Source organism: Erythrolamprus reginae, chromosome 2 (assembly GCF_031021105.1).
Source record: "Erythrolamprus reginae isolate rEryReg1 chromosome 2, rEryReg1.hap1, whole genome shotgun sequence".
NCBI lineage: Eukaryota > Metazoa > Chordata > Lepidosauria > Squamata > Dipsadidae > Erythrolamprus > Erythrolamprus reginae.
In genome coordinates this window covers 29,189,132-29,207,085 of record NC_091951.1, presented here as the reverse complement: position 1 = coordinate 29,207,085, position 17,954 = coordinate 29,189,132, and the positions used below count along the sequence as shown (strand labels likewise).

The 17,954-nt window shown below is 45.5% G+C and overlaps 1 protein-coding gene across 2 annotated transcripts; it reads right to left on the bottom strand.

The window, feature by feature from the left end:
- Positions 1-4,025: 4,025 nt before the first annotated feature.
- Positions 4,026-10,663, bottom strand: LOC139163035 (zinc finger protein 525-like). Of its 2 annotated transcripts, none has more exons than XM_070743956.1 (4): positions 10,102-10,663; positions 9,012-9,125; positions 7,520-7,646; positions 4,026-7,144 (listed from the first exon to the last, which is right to left on the bottom strand). In XM_070743956.1, the coding sequence occupies exons 1-4, from the start codon at positions 10,462-10,464 to the stop codon at positions 5,988-5,990; spliced, it is 1,761 nt and encodes a 586-aa protein (XP_070600057.1). In that variant the 5' UTR covers positions 10,465-10,663; the 3' UTR covers positions 4,026-5,987. The 2 variants fall into 2 exon arrangements, with proteins under 2 accessions (XP_070600057.1, XP_070600056.1); XM_070743955.1 differs by having other exon boundaries at positions 4,026-7,147; positions 10,102-10,652.
- Positions 10,664-17,954: the final 7,291 nt, after the last annotated feature.

Below are 17,954 nucleotides of genomic sequence, written 5' to 3'. Positions count from 1 at the left end.
GAGGAAATGAGCAGAGTGGGGGGACAAAAACGGGAGGGAAAGACTCATGGAGCTCAAGAGAGGAGAAAGGTGTAGAGGAAATGAGCAGAGTGCGGGGAGGACAAAAACGGGAGGGAAAGACTCATTGAGCTCAAGAGAGGAGAAAGGTGTAGAGGAAATGAGCAGAGTGGGGGGGACAAAAACGGGAGGGGAAAACTCAAGGAACTCAAGAGATGAGAAAGGTGTAGAGGAAATGAGCAAACTGGGGGGACAAAAACGGGAGGGAAAGACTCATGGAACTCAAAACTGGAGAAAGGTGTAGAGGAAATGAACAGAGTGGGGGGGACAAAAACGGGAGGGAAAGACTCATTGAGCTCAAGAGAGGAGAAAGGTGTAGAGGAAATGAGCAGAGTGGGGGGGATAAAAACAGGAAGGGAAAACTCAAGGAAATCAAGAGAAGAGAAAGATGTAGAGGAAAAGAGCAGAGGGGGGGGGATAAAAACGAGAGGGGGAACCTCAAGGAACTCAAGAGAAGAGAAAGGTGTAGAGGAAATGAGCAAACTGGGGGGACAAAAATGGGAGGGAAAGACTCATGGAGCTCAAGAGAGGGGAAAGGTGTAGAGGAAATGAGCAGAGTGGGGGGGACAAAAATGGGAGGGAAAGACTCATTGAGCTTAAGAGAGGAGAAAGGTGTAGAGGAAATGAGCAGAGTGGGGAGGATAAAAACGGGAGGGGAAAACTCAAGGAACTCAAGAGAGGAGAAAGGTGTAGAGGAAATGAGCAGAGTGGGGGGGACAAAAATGGGAGGGAAAGATTCATTGAGCTTAAGAGAGGAGAAAGGTGTAGAGGAAATGAGCAGAGTGGGGAGGATAAAAACGGGAGGGGAAAACTCAAGGAACTCAAGAGAGGAGAAAGGTGTAGACGAAATGAGCAAACTGGGGGGACAAAAACGGGAGGGAAAGACTCATTGAGCTCAAGAGAGGAGAAAGGTGTAGAGGAAATGAGCAGAGTGGGGTGGACAAAATCAGGAGAGAAAGACTCATTGAGCTCAAGAGAGGAGAAAGGTGTAGAGGAAATGAGCAGAGTGGGGGGATAAAAACGGGAGGAGAAAACTCAAGGAACTCAAGAGAGGAGAAAGGTGTAGAGGAAATGAGCAGAGTGGGGGGGACAAAAACGGGAGGGAAAGACTCATGGAGCTCAAGAGAGGAGAAAGGTGTAGAGGAAATGAGCAGAGTGGGGGGGACAAAAACGGGAGGGAAAAGTCAAGGAACTCAAGAGAAGAGAAAGAAGTAGAGGAAATGAGCAGAGTGGGGGAGACAAAAATGGGAGGGGAAAACTCAAGGAACTCAAGAGAAGAGAAAGATGTAGAGGAAATGAGCAGAGTGGGGGGAGAAAAACGGGAGGGGAAAACTCAATGAACTCAAGAGAAGAGAAAGAAGTAGAGGAAATGAGCAGAGTGGGGGGGATAAAAAGGGGAGGGGGAAACTCAAGGAACTCAAGAGAGCAGAAAGGTGTAGAGGAAATGAGCAGAGTGGGGGGGACAAAAACGGGACGGAAAGACTCATGGAACTCAAAACTGGAGAAAGGTGTAGAGGAAATGAACAGAGTGGGGGGGACAAAAACGGGAGGGGAAAACTCAAGGAACTCAAGAGAAGAGAAAGATGTAGAGGAAATGAGCAGAGTGGGGGGACAAAAACGGGAGGGGAAAACTGAAGGAACTCAAGAGAAGAGAAAGATGTAGAGGAAATGAGCAGAGTGGAGGGGACAAAAACGGGAGGGGAAAACTCAAGGAACTCAAGAGAAAGAAGTAGAGGAAATGAGCAGAGTGGGGGAGACAAAAATGGGAGGGGAAAACTCAAGGAACTCAAGAGAAGAGAAAGATGTAGAGGAAATGAGCAGAGTGGGGGGACAAAAACGGGAGGGAAAGACTCATGGAGCTCAAGAGAGGAGAAAGGTGTAGAGGAAATGAGCAGAGTGCGGGGAGGACAAAAACGGGAGGGAAAGACTCATTGAGCTCAAGAGAGGAGAAAGGTGTAGAGGAAATGAGCAGAGTGGGGGGGACAAAAACGGGAGGGGAAAACTCAAGGAACTCAAGAGATGAGAAAGGTGTAGAGGAAATGAGCAAACTGGGGGGACAAAAACGGGAGGGAAAGACTCATGGAACTCAAAACTGGAGAAAGGTGTAGAGGAAATGAACAGAGTGGGGGGGACAAAAACGGGAGGGAAAGACTCATTGAGCTCAAGAGAGGAGAAAGGTGTAGAGGAAATGAGCAGAGTGGGGGGGATAAAAACAGGAAGGGAAAACTCAAGGAAATCAAGAGAAGAGAAAGATGTAGAGGAAAAGAGCAGAGGGGGGGGATAAAAACGAGAGGGGGAACCTCAAGGAACTCAAGAGAAGAGAAAGGTGTAGAGGAAATGAGCAAACTGGGGGGACAAAAATGGGAGGGAAAGACTCATGGAGCTCAAGAGAGGGGAAAGGTGTAGAGGAAATGAGCAGAGTGGGGGGGACAAAAATGGGAGGGAAAGACTCATTGAGCTTAAGAGAGGAGAAAGGTGTAGAGGAAATGAGCAGAGTGGGGAGGATAAAAACGGGAGGGGAAAACTCAAGGAACTCAAGAGAGGAGAAAGGTGTAGAGGAAATGAGCAGAGTGGGGGGGACAAAAATGGGAGGGAAAGATTCATTGAGCTTAAGAGAGGAGAAAGGTGTAGAGGAAATGAGCAGAGTGGGGAGGATAAAAACGGGAGGGGAAAACTCAAGGAACTCAAGAGAGGAGAAAGGTGTAGACGAAATGAGCAAACTGGGGGGACAAAAACGGGAGGGAAAGACTCATTGAGCTCAAGAGAGGAGAAAGGTGTAGAGGAAATGAGCAGAGTGGGGTGGACAAAATCAGGAGAGAAAGACTCATTGAGCTCAAGAGAGGAGAAAGGTGTAGAGGAAATGAGCAGAGTGGGGGGATAAAAACGGGAGGAGAAAACTCAAGGAACTCAAGAGAGGAGAAAGGTGTAGAGGAAATGAGCAGAGTGGGGGGGACAAAAACGGGAGGGAAAGACTCATGGAGCTCAAGAGAGGAGAAAGGTGTAGAGGAAATGAGCAGAGTGGGGGGGACAAAAACGGGAGGGAAAAGTCAAGGAACTCAAGAGAAGAGAAAGAAGTAGAGGAAATGAGCAAAGTGGGGGAGACAAAAACGGGAGGGGGAAATTCAAGAGAAGAGAAAGATGTAGAGGAAATGAGCAGAGTGGGGGGGAGAAAAACGGGAAGGGAAAACTCAAGGAACTCAAGAGAAGAGAAAGATGTAGAGGAAATGAGCAGAGTGGGGGGGAGAAAAACGGGAGGGGAAAACTCAAGGAACTCAAGATAAGAGAAAGATGTAGAGGAAATGAGCAGAGTGGGGGGGACAAAAACGGGAGGGAAAGACTCATGGAGCTCAAGAGAGGAGAAAGGTGTAGAGGAAATGAGCAGAGTGGGGGGACAAAAACGGGAGGGAAAACTCAAGGAACTCAAGAGAAGAGAAAGAAGTAGAGGAAATGAGCAGAGTGGGGGAGACAAAAACGGGAGGGCGAAATTCAAGTGAAGAGAAAGATGTAGAGGAAATGAGCAGAGTGGGGGGGAGAAAAACGGGAAAGGAAAACTCAAGGAACTCAAGAGAAGAGAAAGATGTAGAGGAAATGAGCAGAGTGGGGGGGAAAAAACGGGAGGGGAAAACTCAAGGAACTCAAGATAAGAGAAAGATGTAGAGGAAATGAGCAGAGTCGAGGGGACAAAAACGGGAGGGGAAAACTCAATGAACTCAAGAGAAGAGAAAGAAGTAGAGGAAATGAGCAGAGTGGGGGGGATAAAAAGGGGAGGGGAAAACTCAAGGAACTCAAGAGAAGAGAAAGATGTAGAGGAAATGAGCAAACTGGGGGAACAAAAACGGGAGGGAAAGACTCATGGAGCTCAAGAGAGGAGAAAGGTGTAGAGGAAATGAGCAGAGTGGGTGGGACAAAAATGGGAGGGAAAGACTGATTGAGCTCAAGAGAGGAGAAAGGTGTAGAGGAAATGAGCAGAGTGGGGGGGACAAAAACGGGAGGGGAAAACTCAAGGAACTCAAGAGAAGATAAAGATGTAGAGGAAATGAGCAGAGTGGGGGGGGACAAAAACGGGAGGGGAAAACTCAAGGAACTCAAGAGAAAAGAAAGAAGTAGAGGAAATGAGCAGAGTGGGGGGATAAAAACGGGAGGAGAAAACTGAAGGAACTCAAGAGAGGAGAAAGGTGTAGAGGAATGAGCAAACTGGGGGCCAAAAACGGGAGGGAAAGACTCATGGAGCTCAAGAGAGGAGAAAGGTGTGGGGGAAATAAGCAGAGTGGGGTGGGCTAAAACAGGAGGGAAAGGCTCATGGAGCTCAATAGAGGAGAAAAGTGTGGGGGAAATGAGCAGAGTGGGGTTGGCAAAAACGAGAGAGAAAGGCTCATGGAACTCAAGAGAGGAGAAAGGTGTGGAGGAAATGAGCCGAGTGAGGGGGACAAAAACGGGGTGGCATAGAAAGCTTTTGGGAGCGATATTAGAGGCAATTTGGGGTGGCATATGGAGCATCTGGAGGGGTAATTTTGGGGGCAATTTGCACAATGTAGGAAGTTTTTGGTGGAGCGATTTTGGAGGTGATTTGGGGCAGTGTAGAAAGCTTTTGCAGGGGTGATTTTGGAAGCAATTTGGAGGGGTGTAGGAACCTTTTGGTGGAGCGATTTTGGAGGTGATTTGGGGCGGTGTAGAAAGCTTTTGCAGGGGTGATTTTAGGAGCGATTTGGAGGCGTGTAGGAAGCTTTTGCGGGAGCAATTTCGGAGACAATTTGGGGTGGCATAGGGAGCATCTGAAGGGGTAATTTTGGAAGCAATTTGGAGTAGTGTAGGAAACTTTTGGGGGAGCAAGTTTGGAGGTGATTTGGGGCAGTTTAGGAAGCTTTTGGAGGAGTGATTTTGGGAGCAATTTGGAGCGGTGTAGAAAGCTTTTGGAGGGGTGATTTTAGCAGCGAGATTGGGCAAAGGAAGCGGTAGGTTAGGGTGGATTTTGGCAGCGGGATGGGGTGACTGCAGGGATCAGAGGAAGTGGCAGGGAAATGGGGCAGCTCCAGCGTTCCCAGCCTCGGGACTGCAGGTGCAAGCAAAAGGAGGTGGTGAATCCCGGCGGGGGCAGCAAGCAAATGGGAAATCCCAGCAGTAGCAGTCACAAGGCAGGGGAATCCCTGCGACTGTAAGAGAGCGCACACACAGTAAAAGAGCCCACGCACCTGGGCTCAGGTTCGTAAGACGGAAAGGGTTTTTAAGACAAGGCAAAGAAATTTTAAACCCTGGGTTCGTATCTCAAAAAGTTCGTATGACGAGGCGTTCGTAAGACGAGGTATCATTGTATAGTTATAAATGCTCAGTCATGATATCTTTGCTTCACTTACTCATTCAGTTCAGCTACAGTCATAGAAACATAGAAGACTGACAGCAGAAAAAGGCCGCACAATCCATCTAATGTGCCCTGATAATATTTCCTGTATTTTATCATAGGATGGATAGTTAAAAACCAAGATTTCAAAATCCAGGGGATTGGGAAAGACTCTCAGCTCCATGTTCGGAATGTTGCTTTTTCCACACCCCTTTTTCCCATCAGCCCTTCTTAAATACTGCTAGGGAGTGGCCAAATGTCCTATACAGATAGTCACCTCCAAGACCTTCTATACATAATTTTAACCTCCTGACCCTTGTATCTAATAGGGGTTCCCAATCCGAAACCTCCCCATCGTCCTCTGATTCAGACACTACCATAGCTGGGAGTTCTACAGACTTTGATGGTCCTCCAGGTTCCAACTCCCCTTCACTCGCACTTGCAGACTCTGTTATCAAGAACACTGGTCTAGGATACCCAGACAGACCCGGCTCGTCCTCCTCAAAATCCATGACCAGATGAACTGGACGTGGACCACTCACAACAACTGTTAAGATGTCCTTTCCAGGTAAAGGTCTTTTCACATTTGAGGCATTTATATGCTGTCGCCCATGTGAATCCTTTGGTGGCAAGTAAGAAAAGCATTGGTAATGAAACTCTGTCCACATTCCATGCATTTATGTGATCTCTCCCCAGTGTGGATACTTCTGTGAAAATTAAGATGTCCCTTCCGGGTAAAGGTTCTTCCACACTCCAAGCATTTATGTGGTCTCTCCCCAGTGTGGATCCATTGATGATAATTAAGACGTTCCTTCCGGGTAAAGGTCTTACCACACTCCGGGCATTTATATGGTCTCTCCCCAGTGTGGATCCTTTGATGATCATTAAAATGTCCCTTCTGGGTAAATGTCTTTCCACACTCTGTACATTTATATGGTTTCTCTCCAGTGTGTATCTTTTCATGACAATTAAGATGTACCTTTTGTTTAAAGGTTTTTCCACATACCATGCATTTATATGGTCTCTCTCCAGTGTGTATCATTTTGTGATCATTAAGATTTCCTTTCCTTTTAAAGCTCTTTCCACATTTCATGCATTTATATGGTCTCTCCCCTGTGTGGATTTTGTTATGAGATTTAAGATTCCCCTTCTGTGCAAAGCTTTTTCCACACTCCATGCATTTATGTGGTCTCTCCCCAGTGTGGATCCTTTTGTGATGGTTAAGATTTTCTTTCCGGGCAAAAATCTTTCCACATTTTAGGCATTTATGTGATCTCTCCCCATTGTGGCTCTTTTTGTGGAGAATAAGTTTACTCTTGCTAATTAATCGCTTTCCCCTCTCCATGCACAGTTTCATCTCTCTGCTCTGTCTGGAATCCCTCTCAGATCTTACAAAGGTGTGTGGTTTGCTTTTGCTGTATATTTCTTTTAGTAAAGGAAGTGAGAAAGAATGATTGACATAGTTTTCATACATTTTCCCTTCAGTCTGATTAATGCCACATTCTTGTAAATCAAATTGATTTTTTTCTTTCCACCCATATTTTTCTTTTTTCTTTCCTTCCAGATCTTGCTGGGACAGGACGATAGGGGTTCCAACAGGAACAGAAGTGGATGATTTATCCCCTCCATTCTCTGAGTGGTTTATCTCTGGTCTCCCTGTGTCCTCTTTAGGGCCAAATATCACATCTTCAACTTCACGCCCCTCTGTCTTTAATCTTGCTTGCTTGCTATTCTCATTTTCCAACCCATCATCTCCTCGGAAAAGAAAAGAAATATTTCCGTTACAATTAGAAAAGTGAACATCCTTCCCCTTAAAAATCATGTGTTCTAGGTTTGGTATCACCTACGTGTCCAGCTAGGATGTGAAGGCTGCAAATTGTTATCTAGAACATTCTGATGGTACCCAAAGAATTTTTGGCCAAGAAACATATTAAGGATTTGGTGCTGATTGCTCATTCTGTTCAGCCACTGCCATGAATATCTAGGGCATTTCCAGAGTGTACAGGGAATATATAAGGCTTTGAGGAGGAATGATCACCTAAAGCATCTGTGCATAAATAGCTAGCCATCCTCCACTGAAAGAGAACTCCCCCAATGAGTGGAAGCCAGAGGAAAGCTTGGCCTTACCCAGAAGAGCCATATTCTTCAAAACCTCCCACGTGACATCTGCGCACAAGTTCTTCTGACCAGAATCTAGCAGCTCCCACTCCTCCAGCGTGAAGTCCACAGTCACCTCCTCAAATGGACCTGATCTCTGATAGAGAAAGAAAATGTTACTTGGCAGACATTTATTTATTTATTTATTTTTATTTATTGTTAGAGTTGGAAGGGACCATGCAGGTCATCAAGTCCAACCCCCTGCCTAAGCAGGAACCCTATAGCATCCTAGCCAAATGGCAGTCCAATTTACTCTTAAAAATGTCCAGAGTATTGGAGTTCACAACGTCCGCTGGTAGGTTGTTCCACTGGTTGATCGTTCTGACCATCAGGAAGTTCTTCCTTATTTCCAGGTTGAATCTCTCCTTGGTCAGCTTCCAGCCGTTGTTCCTCGTCCAGCCCTCTGGTGCCCTAGAGAATAAAGTGATCCCCCCCCTCTCTGTGGCAACCCTTCGTATACCTGTAGACTGCTATCATGTCCGCTCTGGCCCAACTTTTCTCTAGGCTATCCATGCCCAGTTCCCGCAGTCTCTCTTCGTAAGTCTTGGTTTCTAGACCCCTGATCATTTTGGTTGCTCTTTTCTGCACCTTCTCCAGAGTTTCAATGTCTTTTTTGAAGTGTGGTGACCAGAACTGAACACAGTACTCCAGGCACGGTCTGACCAGGGCGTAGTAGAGTGGTATTAAGACTTCCCTGGTCTTGGAGTGTATTCCCCTGGCAGGAAAGACTTGGACATTTTCTTTCTTACCACACAAACTGGGAACAGATGTTCAAAAGGAATTAAATGGACATTTCCTTGGTGAAAACAGATTTATGTCTGCATGTCCATGTCATCTTTGGGGCTGGGAAGCCGTAGCTCCACAAATCATGACTTAGATGCATCCAGGCTGTAGGATGGCAACACAACCAACATTGCAGAGCTTCTCAGTGGATCAGAATAGCTCAGCAAGGTGGTTTCAGGGAGCAGTCCCCTAGGCTAACATCCACTCCAAATTTTTCCTACCTAGCTTCAAAACATTGGCAATGAGCCTAGAAATCCCAAGTCGCCTAGCTAACAGTCTTATTCTTGCAGTTATGTAACAATCACTTAGGGTCCTATCTTCATGGGATTCACCCTTAATCTCATTTTTTACCCTTACTCTTATTGTTTAAATTCTTAGGGCTTCATTTCTAACTAGGTTTCAGCACTCTTCTGAAAAATATGAAGTATTAAACTTTTTCCATCAAACAAATTTTCTAATAAATTTCTAACTTTCAAATTGTCTAATATAACGAAGCCTACCAATTTTCTCTTTTTTAAAACTCAATAACCATCTTGAATGCTGAGCGTAATTTAGCAGGATATTCTCGGGGGGGGGGCACTGAGTTCAAATGGTCAGAGATTGTGCATTTGATGATAAAATCAGATCATGAACGGATGGAGTTTGTACTGCACTGCTCTCAGAAGAAACCTGCACTTACCTGGCAAGGAGGCCCCAGTTGGATTCTCCTGAAGCGCAGCTCCTGGGAAGGGCTGGATGGATCTCCTCTTTCCTGGAGCTCTGCGGAGACCTTCCCCATAAACAGCTCCTGCACCTGACAGAAGTCTGGTTTATGATCCAATCACAAAGAACCAGAACCAGATTAGTTTGCCTGCCTTACTTTTTGCCTCTGTACCTCTATTATCCCAACCCAAGTCAAAGTAAGAGAACTTGGGATTGCGCTCTATATGTGGCTTCTATTTCTGGGCAAACTGTGGTCATTTTAGATGGATATTGGACTTACGGAGCCCTAAAAGAGCTGCTATGAAAATCACAAGTACTCCGTAAGGAAGAACTGTTCAGGGGGACATGACACTTTCATTAACATTAGAAAACAATATTATGTGATATGAGTGAGGAAAAGAAAGAACCTACATTCTACAGTGTAACATTTTAGAGAAATAAAGTGGGGTTGAGCTTGAGCCTGTTATTGCCCATCCAGACCCTAAAAGCCTCCAGAAACCGGCACATCACTTCCACTGCTTCACTGAGGGGACACATGGTTGAAATGTACAGCTGAGTATTATCAGGATACTGTTGGTGACTCACCCCATGCCCTCTGATAATCTCACCCAATAATAATTTAATAATATAATTTGATAATTTAATACTTTAATAATTTAAAATTTCAATAGTTTAATAATTTAAATATCATCAGTTCGTGCTCCAATTAATTCCTGCACCCGAGGAAAGAAAAAGAGATGTTGGAGAAGAAATTGTGACCACTTCCCTCAAATTCAAGACCCTCTTATATCCCTCAGGAGTTTGGGTGGTAGAAATAGGGTTGAATTCTCTTACGATTATCTCCAGAAATAAAAAATATTTAAAGAAACAAAAAGATTCAAAGAAGAAATTAGCTCTGCAAATATTGGCAGTTAGGAGGCTAATTCTGTTGATTGGCAATTGAAAGAAGATCTCCCGTTTGATCCTGACCGGCTCAAGATCGACAGCCTTCAATCTCTCCTTCCTATTAGCAGTTCACTGCAGACCCCGAGCGATCCTCGGTTCTCCCCTCCCCACCCCGAACTCACCTGCCCCTCCTGCGGCTCTTCCCTCTGGGCTCGGCTGAGCAGGAAGCCTTCGGCCAGGGCCACCGCCTGGGAACAGCTCTCGGCTCCGCACTCCCTCACCCAGCCCGCCATCTCCGGGGGCAGCAGGGCCAGCAGCTGCTCCAGCACCACCCGGTCCAGCATCTCCCCTTTGCTGCTCCTCTCCGGCCGCAGCCACTGACGGCACAGCCGGTGCAGGCGGCTGCAAAGCTCCCGGGGCCCCTCGGCCTCCTGGCGGCAGCCTTCGAGACCACGGAAGCGCCGCCGGTGGATCTCCGGGCTGAGGGAGTCCTCGGGGAGGCTTTTCAGGCTGTTTTCCCCCCCGGAGTCCCATCCGTTCTCCATCGGATTTACTGCTCGAGGATAAACAAAACAAGGCTATGACAATTGGAGGTTGCCCCCACACAGACAGACACACCCGCCGCCCACCACTTCCACTAATTTCCCGGTTTCCAGGAGGTGAAGAAACGGGGGCTCGTTTAAATCGAGGCTTCGGTGCCTGAGGAGACCAACCGCCAATCGTTCCTCTCACAATTTCCTGCCCAGTGCAAACAATAGATACTGCCTTCCTAGAGCGGGCCTTTCATTGCCGGACAGCCGCCAGTTCAGCGCTTCTGCCCTTCGAGTGGTGGAGTGGAGGACTGTCGCGCAAAAGCGAAAGCGAAAACTGCATGTAAAGGGAGCCCGATGCTCTCGGCGTCGCCCCTCTAAATCAAACGCTAGGTCCTGTTCCTTTAAGAGGGACTCGGGGAGACTGTTGCAAAAATAGGGACGGTGTCCGGCTGCTGAGAATGAGGGCTAAGTATCAGAAGGCGCCTGACAGGCACCGTTTCCAATCTGCTCACGGGAAGAGCAACTGCAAATCGTTCCGCCACGATTTGTCTCCAACAGCTCCCTTGGAGAGTCTCGATCAACGAGTGCTCCTTCCTAGAGCGGCAGAACGCTACAGGCGCCCCTCCTTTCCTCTCGATGGCTAGAGAGTTTTTCTCTGGGAAGCATACACCTACACACACCGCTTTATTCTCCGCTCGGCGAGTACCGACTACGGTCTTCTACGCCAATGTTTCCCAACCTTGGCCACTTGAAGATATTTGGACTTCAACTCCCAGAATTCCCCAGCCAACGAACGCTGGCTGGGGAATTATAGGAGTTGAAGTCCAGATATCTTCAAGTGGCCAAGGTTGGGAAACACTGCAGATGGCTATAAAGTTTCGGGGGGGGGGCGAGGGGGGGGCTTGGCAGCGATAGCGACTGCAGAAACACCAGCATTGAATCTCTCGGCTGAGGTCACCCTCCATACCTGGAGATCTCTAGGCCTCCATTGGGTTTCTTCCTTGAGGATGGCCAAAAGAAGCCAAAGGCAATCTGACGTGTTTCCCTGCTTCTCCATACCACCCCCCCCCTGCTGCACCTGGGGAAAAGCAGCAGCAGTTTTTTCCCAATTTCCTGTATGTTCATGGGCTCACATGTCTCATCGAGATAAGATGCGTGCTTCCTAGAAGGACCTTGCTTTTTCCACCAATTGTATCTTACAGTTGAGAAGCCATGATAATAGTTTTTTTCCCTGACTGGTGAACACTCACACAACCATAAAATACTCAACCTAGAACTCTTCTCATATGGTGAATGGAAATGAATCATTGGACATGGATTAGAGTAGGGGTCCTCCTGAACCTATGGGCTGAAGTCTACTACCAGGCAGTTCCCTGTTGACCAGCAGACTGAGTGGCTGGTCAGTGCAGGCATTCACATGCTTGTACCTCTTTCTACTGGCACTAGTGTTTCCATGAGTGTGGAGTGCTGGGTCACTGTGCCTTGGGGTACTGGGGATCCAGCATGTGTTGCCCAGGTGCTACCAACACCATGAGTATCATTCAGGCACTAATGTCCCTACAAGTGTGTGGGCGCCAGGCTTGTTTGCTCTTGTGTGCTTGTTTTCGCACACGCATGTGTACATGACAACTGTCCCTCTCACCGTCCAGGCTGCCAACCCAGAACATTTGGGCAAGTCTACATTAGAGAACAAAGTACCTGTATACCATATCACGAAGAGAAGAATTGTAATGGAAATGGGCTGGTCGCATAGCAAGAAGAACCGATGGCAGGTGGACCAAGGCAGCTATAGAATGGATCCCACTTGATAAAAAGCACCCATGAAAGAGATCTAAAACAAGGTGGAGTGATGGTATCAGCAAGTATTGTGGGGCCCAATTCGCAAAAGAAGGCTCAGGATAATATTGAAGATGTTGGGCTTTGTTGGGTATTCTGGTTAATATTAATATTACTAGTATTAGCAGAGTTTAGCTGGCTTAAGTTGCAGCGGATTCAGTATGGCAAGAAATCAATTGTATGGCTTAGAATCCCATTTGTTGGTAATGATTACTCCTTCATAAAGATGAAATAAACTAATATTTACTTACAATCCTCCTGATTCGTGCATTTACATAATGCAGGCATATATGGTTATATTTCAGTATATATCAATAACTTCTGGATGCTTCCATGCGTGAGGATGTCTTCGGATTGATCTCACACATGTCCTCTGCCGAGGACAATGGAGCACACGGGGGAGAGAGAAGGAGGTGGAAGAAGGCTCAACAGGGCCAAAAAGAGGATCAGAAGGGGAGGAGCATCTACTCTGCAGAAGTTTATATAGTCTGCAGAGTACCTGCCCCTTTTGGTCATCAAAAGGTGACACGCTAGTCAGTTAATTGCGACCTGACCATAGAGGTATGTTTACAAGACAGTGCAAGCATGTAGTAGAGTGGTTAAACCCAACAGAAGACACCTTCATCTTGCAGTGGATAGACAATGGCTAAAAAGATGACGCCGAGGGCAAAGAAACCAAACCATGTACAGGAAGCTTGCGTAGCTATAGAAATGATTTCATTCAGAAAAGGGGCATCCCTTCCCCTGCCTCAGAAATAACTAAATCTTGAAAATAATAAAGTGAAGAATTGAAACAATAAATAACTGAGCATGTCAGAAAAATTGCATGTACACACAGAATAAAGTTGCTGGCATTGAAGCTTCTTCCAGAAAAAGTGTGAGCATTAAAAGATATCAGTACTCATTAAAATTATGGATGAGCTAATTTATAAAGGTGAACTATACCAACAATAACATAAATCATTTAAAATTAAGATTTTCTATTAAGATGATAAAATCACAATATACCAAAAAATGTAAGATCATAAATACATATACGATACGATATGGATCACTGCATAAAATATAGCAAGATATTAGTAAGAATAAGACAGTGAAGAGACAAGGATAACTCTCTTGTTTTTAACTGGTCGTTTGTTTTTCTTTTTTCCGTTTCTTTTTTTCCTTTTGAAATGTCTAGATTCCTTAGACTGTCTACAGCTGACCTCTCCTCTTTTCTAAGAGGTCTGTAAGGGTGGCGACGCCCAGTGGAGCGCCGTTTTTGCAATTTTTTTCCCCTTCCACGCATTAATCCATTTTACATTGTTTCCTATGGGAAACATTGTTTCGTCTTACGAACTTTTCGCCTTACGAACCTCCTGGAACCAATTAAGTTCGTAAGACGAGGTATCACCATATTCTAATAATTCTAAGGGATCCCATTTCTGTTTCCCCATCGTTTTTTCCTTCTCTAGTTTTAAAATTCTAGTTTCTTTGGGTGGAACTGGCTCCTTTCAATTTACAAAATACCATGATTTTACACAAGGTATTTCACTGCTTGTCTTTTGCCTATGTATTTTTCTAGTTTCCCTATCCAATATCTATTTGATTCTCCCAACTGATTCCAACGATAATCAGGTGGGCTTTCTACATATTGAGGCCATTTCTTCTAGCACAAAGTTTTTTTCTAGAGTCCAAGTTGCTAAATTTTCATCATCCCATTGACTTAGTAATTGTCCTAAAAGACTATTGGAAGGGATTTGTACCTCCCTATTTGTTAGTTTTATAGTTACTTTCTTCTCTTTTCATTTACAACAAAACCAACTACAACAATTGCCCATCCCCTTAAGAGTTTTCCTGACTATGGTTTCCTGAGTTATCAATTTTACAACCACTCGAGATCCACGACACAAGACTGCTTCCCCTCAGCCTGGCCTTCCCCCTCTCAAAGGTAAGGAACCACAAAATTTCAGGTCCGTGCTCGCTCTGGACTCACTAGTGTTCCTGGAACAGAGTCCAATACACACACACTGGCATTATTGATCAACCTCCCATAATCGCTCTTCTGATTACCCAGGTAAAATTGTATGTTCCCTCCTTTGGGGCAAAAGTATTCTTACTTGGGCCAGTGCACTGGATTACCTGGTTGGGCTGCCTTAGTTGTTGATTCTTTCCCCTGATATTGTAGACCAGAGTTGTCAATTTAGTTTCGGTTCAGAGCACGTAAATGGGAGTTTAGCCTCAGATTACTCTAGGGCAGTGCTGTAAAGCCTGGACGGCTTTCCTGCTCGGGGGGTGGGGGCGAATCAACTCCAAGGGAGTCCGAAGGGGCCCAGACAGCCACTCCGTCCCGACTGCCCCGGTTTCCAGTAAGGGAGAAACGGGGCTCCTCGTCTTCTTCAGACCTTCTGCACAGCTGCAAACCGCTCCGCCTTCAACACCTGTCTTGGAGAGTCTGGACAAACGAGTGCTCCTTCCTAGAGGAACAGAACACAACAGGCGCCCCTCCTTTCCTCCCGCTGGCCATAGAGTTTTTACTGGGAAAAACCCGCCCCCTCATTCTTTCCCGCTCCGGGAGTACCGACAACTGTATTATGCGCATGCTCCTTCCCTGCCCAATGACTTTGTCGGGCTGCTCAGACTCAAGTGATGCTCTAGCCTTTTCAGGGGGGGGGCCAGAGAAATTGTGATGGGTAGGAAGGGTTGGTGTTTCCTTCGGCACCTATGATTTCTCTTGCTCTGGGCAAGAATACGGGTGCCTTCCAGGGGCAAATGGAAGAAGTTTTAGGGCAGGGAGAGACTTGATGGAGGGGATTGGAAATGACAAAAGTGGCAAGTGGAGTCATAGGACAGGCGTCCCTCAAATCAATGTATCCGTTTATTACTTATTCATCTTCTTTTAACGACCGCCTCCCCCATAATTCCTTGAAGGGTGAATGGAGCTAATAGTTTGTTTACTGGCCCGATGCTCTTCCTGGCACCAATATGGAGTTTTGTTCAGCAGATACATTATTACTCCTCAACTCACAACACTATACCGTACGCAACTAGATTTGCAATCCTAAATTTAGAAAGCTTAGAACTAGGTGGGCTTAAACACGACCTAAGCACAGGCCATAAAATCATCTGCCACAATGTCCTTTCTGTCAACTACTTCAGCTTCAACCACAACAACACACAAGTACACAACAAACTTAAAGTAAACCGCTTTGAACTCGACTGCAGGAAATACGACTTTAGTAACCCAGTTGTTGATGCATGGAACTCATTACCTGACTCTAGTTTCACCTCCTAACCCCCAAAAATTTACCCTTAAGACTATCCACTCTTGACCTCTCCCGATTCTTAAGAGGTCAGTTAGGGACATGCATAAGTGCACTACTGTGCCTTCCATCCCTTGTCCTAATATCATGTATATAAACAATGTTATATCTTTGTGTACCACCGAAATCTACTTGACAAAACAGTATAATAAATAAAAATAAAATATTATTGTGTCCAGAGAAAGATCTGCCTCTACCTAGGATTGAACTCAGTCTCCTTATTGTGAGGCGAGAGCTCCTTCTCTAGGGCCCCCTACTAAGTAAGGGAGTAAAAAGTCTTCTGGATATTCCAGGCCAATTTGGGGGCCTCTCTGTTGGTGGGTTGCCACTTCTCTATGGGGGTATCTCCTTTAGTGTTGTGAGCCGCCCTTAGTCCTCAGGGATTGGGCGCCACATAAGTTAAACAGACAAACAACCAACCAACAGTGTGCTGAGTCTGTCATTTTTGTTCCTAATTCATCTCTATAAGACTTAGAATAGCAGTTCCCAAACTTTGTAACTTGGTGTGTGTCCGTGCACTGAGATCCACTAATGGAAAGAGAGAAGCTTTTGGAAGTCTTAGAACCCTTCAGGGTTTTCCGCACTGAAAGTTTTGCAAAGGGACAGAAGGCCTGAAGCAATTTTGTCCATTTGCAAAAGTTCCGGGTATGGAAAAGCCTTTGGGTGGGCAGTCTCTCATCTGCCACAATGCAACTGGCAAACACTACACAGGTGAAGTGAGTTAAGATGCTCTCTCTGGTGCAGCAGTAAAAGGTCACCAACAGTTTTTCATTGAGCTGTTGTTTCCTGAGAAGTCTCTGCTGGCCCTTTGACCAGTGCTGCAATGTGAGTGTCCCAGGTCAGGTCCTTTTTCATGATAACACCCAGAAATGTGAAACTGACCACCTACTCCATTCGTTCTCCAGTGATTACCAAGGTCTGGATATCTGATCTATTCCTTCTATAGTCCACTACAGGCTTCTTTGGAATGGATCTTCCCAATAGAATTAAAGTATCATCCAAATGTAATACAATCTGAGAATACAATACATTGATACCTCATCTTACGAACGCCTCTTCTAACATACTTTTCGAGATACGAACCCAGTGTTTAAGATTTTTTTGCCTCTTCTTCCGAACTATTTTCACCTTAGGAACCCAAGCCGCTGCTGCTGGGATGAAGGGGTTTCTTTTTTTCCCTTTTTTGAAGAAAGAAAAGGGAGGGGCGGCTTGGAGGGGGAAATAGTTTGCATCTGAAAAAGTAGAACAGTGTGCTTGCACAGGCGCTGAAAGGGTGTCTTTTGAAGAAAGAAAAGGGAAGGGTGGCTTGGAGGGGGAAAGAGTTTGCATTTTAAAAAGTAGGAGAATAGCATGCTTGCACAGGCACTGAAAGGGTGTCTTTTGAAGAAAGAAAAGGGAAGGGCGGCTTGGAGGGGGAAAGAGTTTGCATTTTAAAAAGTAGGAGAACAGCATGCTTGCACAGGCACTGAAAGGGTGTCTTTTGAAGAAAGAAAAGGGAGGCGCCTTTCTTCCTTCCCACTCACCCTTTAGCCTAGCCTTGCTTCTTCCACCTGCCCCCTTTAGCTGCTCCTCCCTGCCCTCTATTCGCCTCCCTTCTAAAGTTTGGGATTTTCCTGAAGGATTTGCACACATTATTTGCTTTTACATTGATTCCTATGGGAAACATTGTTTCGTCTTAAGAAATTTTCACCTTACGAACCTCCTCCTGGAACCAATTAAGTTCGTATCATGAGGTACCACTGTACACAGAACTATTAAACAAACAATTACATTTATGATCTAAGGAAGAATTAGAAGAAAAAGGTATACTATTGGACCGGCAGACGTATTTTCAGGTACAAGATACTTTTCAAAATGCCCTTCAATAAGGGCCAGATTTTCAAATAGGAAGGAGCGGCCTGAATAAGATACTCATGGAAAAGGAAGAAAAATTAATTGGCAAAACTTATACATTTTTAATTAGATACAAAACACAGGAGGAGATTGTGAAAGACAATATGATCAGCTATGGGGAAATTTTTGGATAGCCCATAGAATTAGTCAAATGGGAAAGACTGTGGTCAAACAACTGGAAAATTACACGATCCAATGCATTCAAGGAAAACCAGTGCAAGATGTTTTATCACTGGCATTTATCAACAAAAAGAATGTAAAAAATATTCCCGAACGCATCCCCTTGGTCAGTGATGACAAACTTATGACACGCATGCCACAGATTGCATGTGGAGCCATACCTGATGACACGCAGGGATTGCTCTATGACAGTTCCAGGGTGCCAGCTGATTTTCGCTCTTCTTTTCAGCCATTTTCGCTCTCTTCAGGCTTCAGGAAAGCTTTAAGACTTTAATAAGTTTTGCTACACAG

Bases quoted from the DNA above. Each gene is read 5' to 3' on its own strand.
- LOC139163035 (XM_070743955.1), bottom strand. From the start codon at position 10,464: ATGGAGAACGGATGGGACTCCGGGGGGGAAAACAGCCTGAAAAGCCTC. The intron at 9,126-10,101 runs GTGAGTTCGGGG...GACTTCTGTCAG, and splicing joins AAGAGCCGCAGGAGGGGCAG to GTGCAGGAGCTGTTTATGGG. The intron at 7,647-9,011 runs GTAAGTGCAGGT...TTTCTCTATCAG, and splicing joins AACTGGGGCCTCCTTGCCAG to AGATCAGGTCCATTTGAGGA.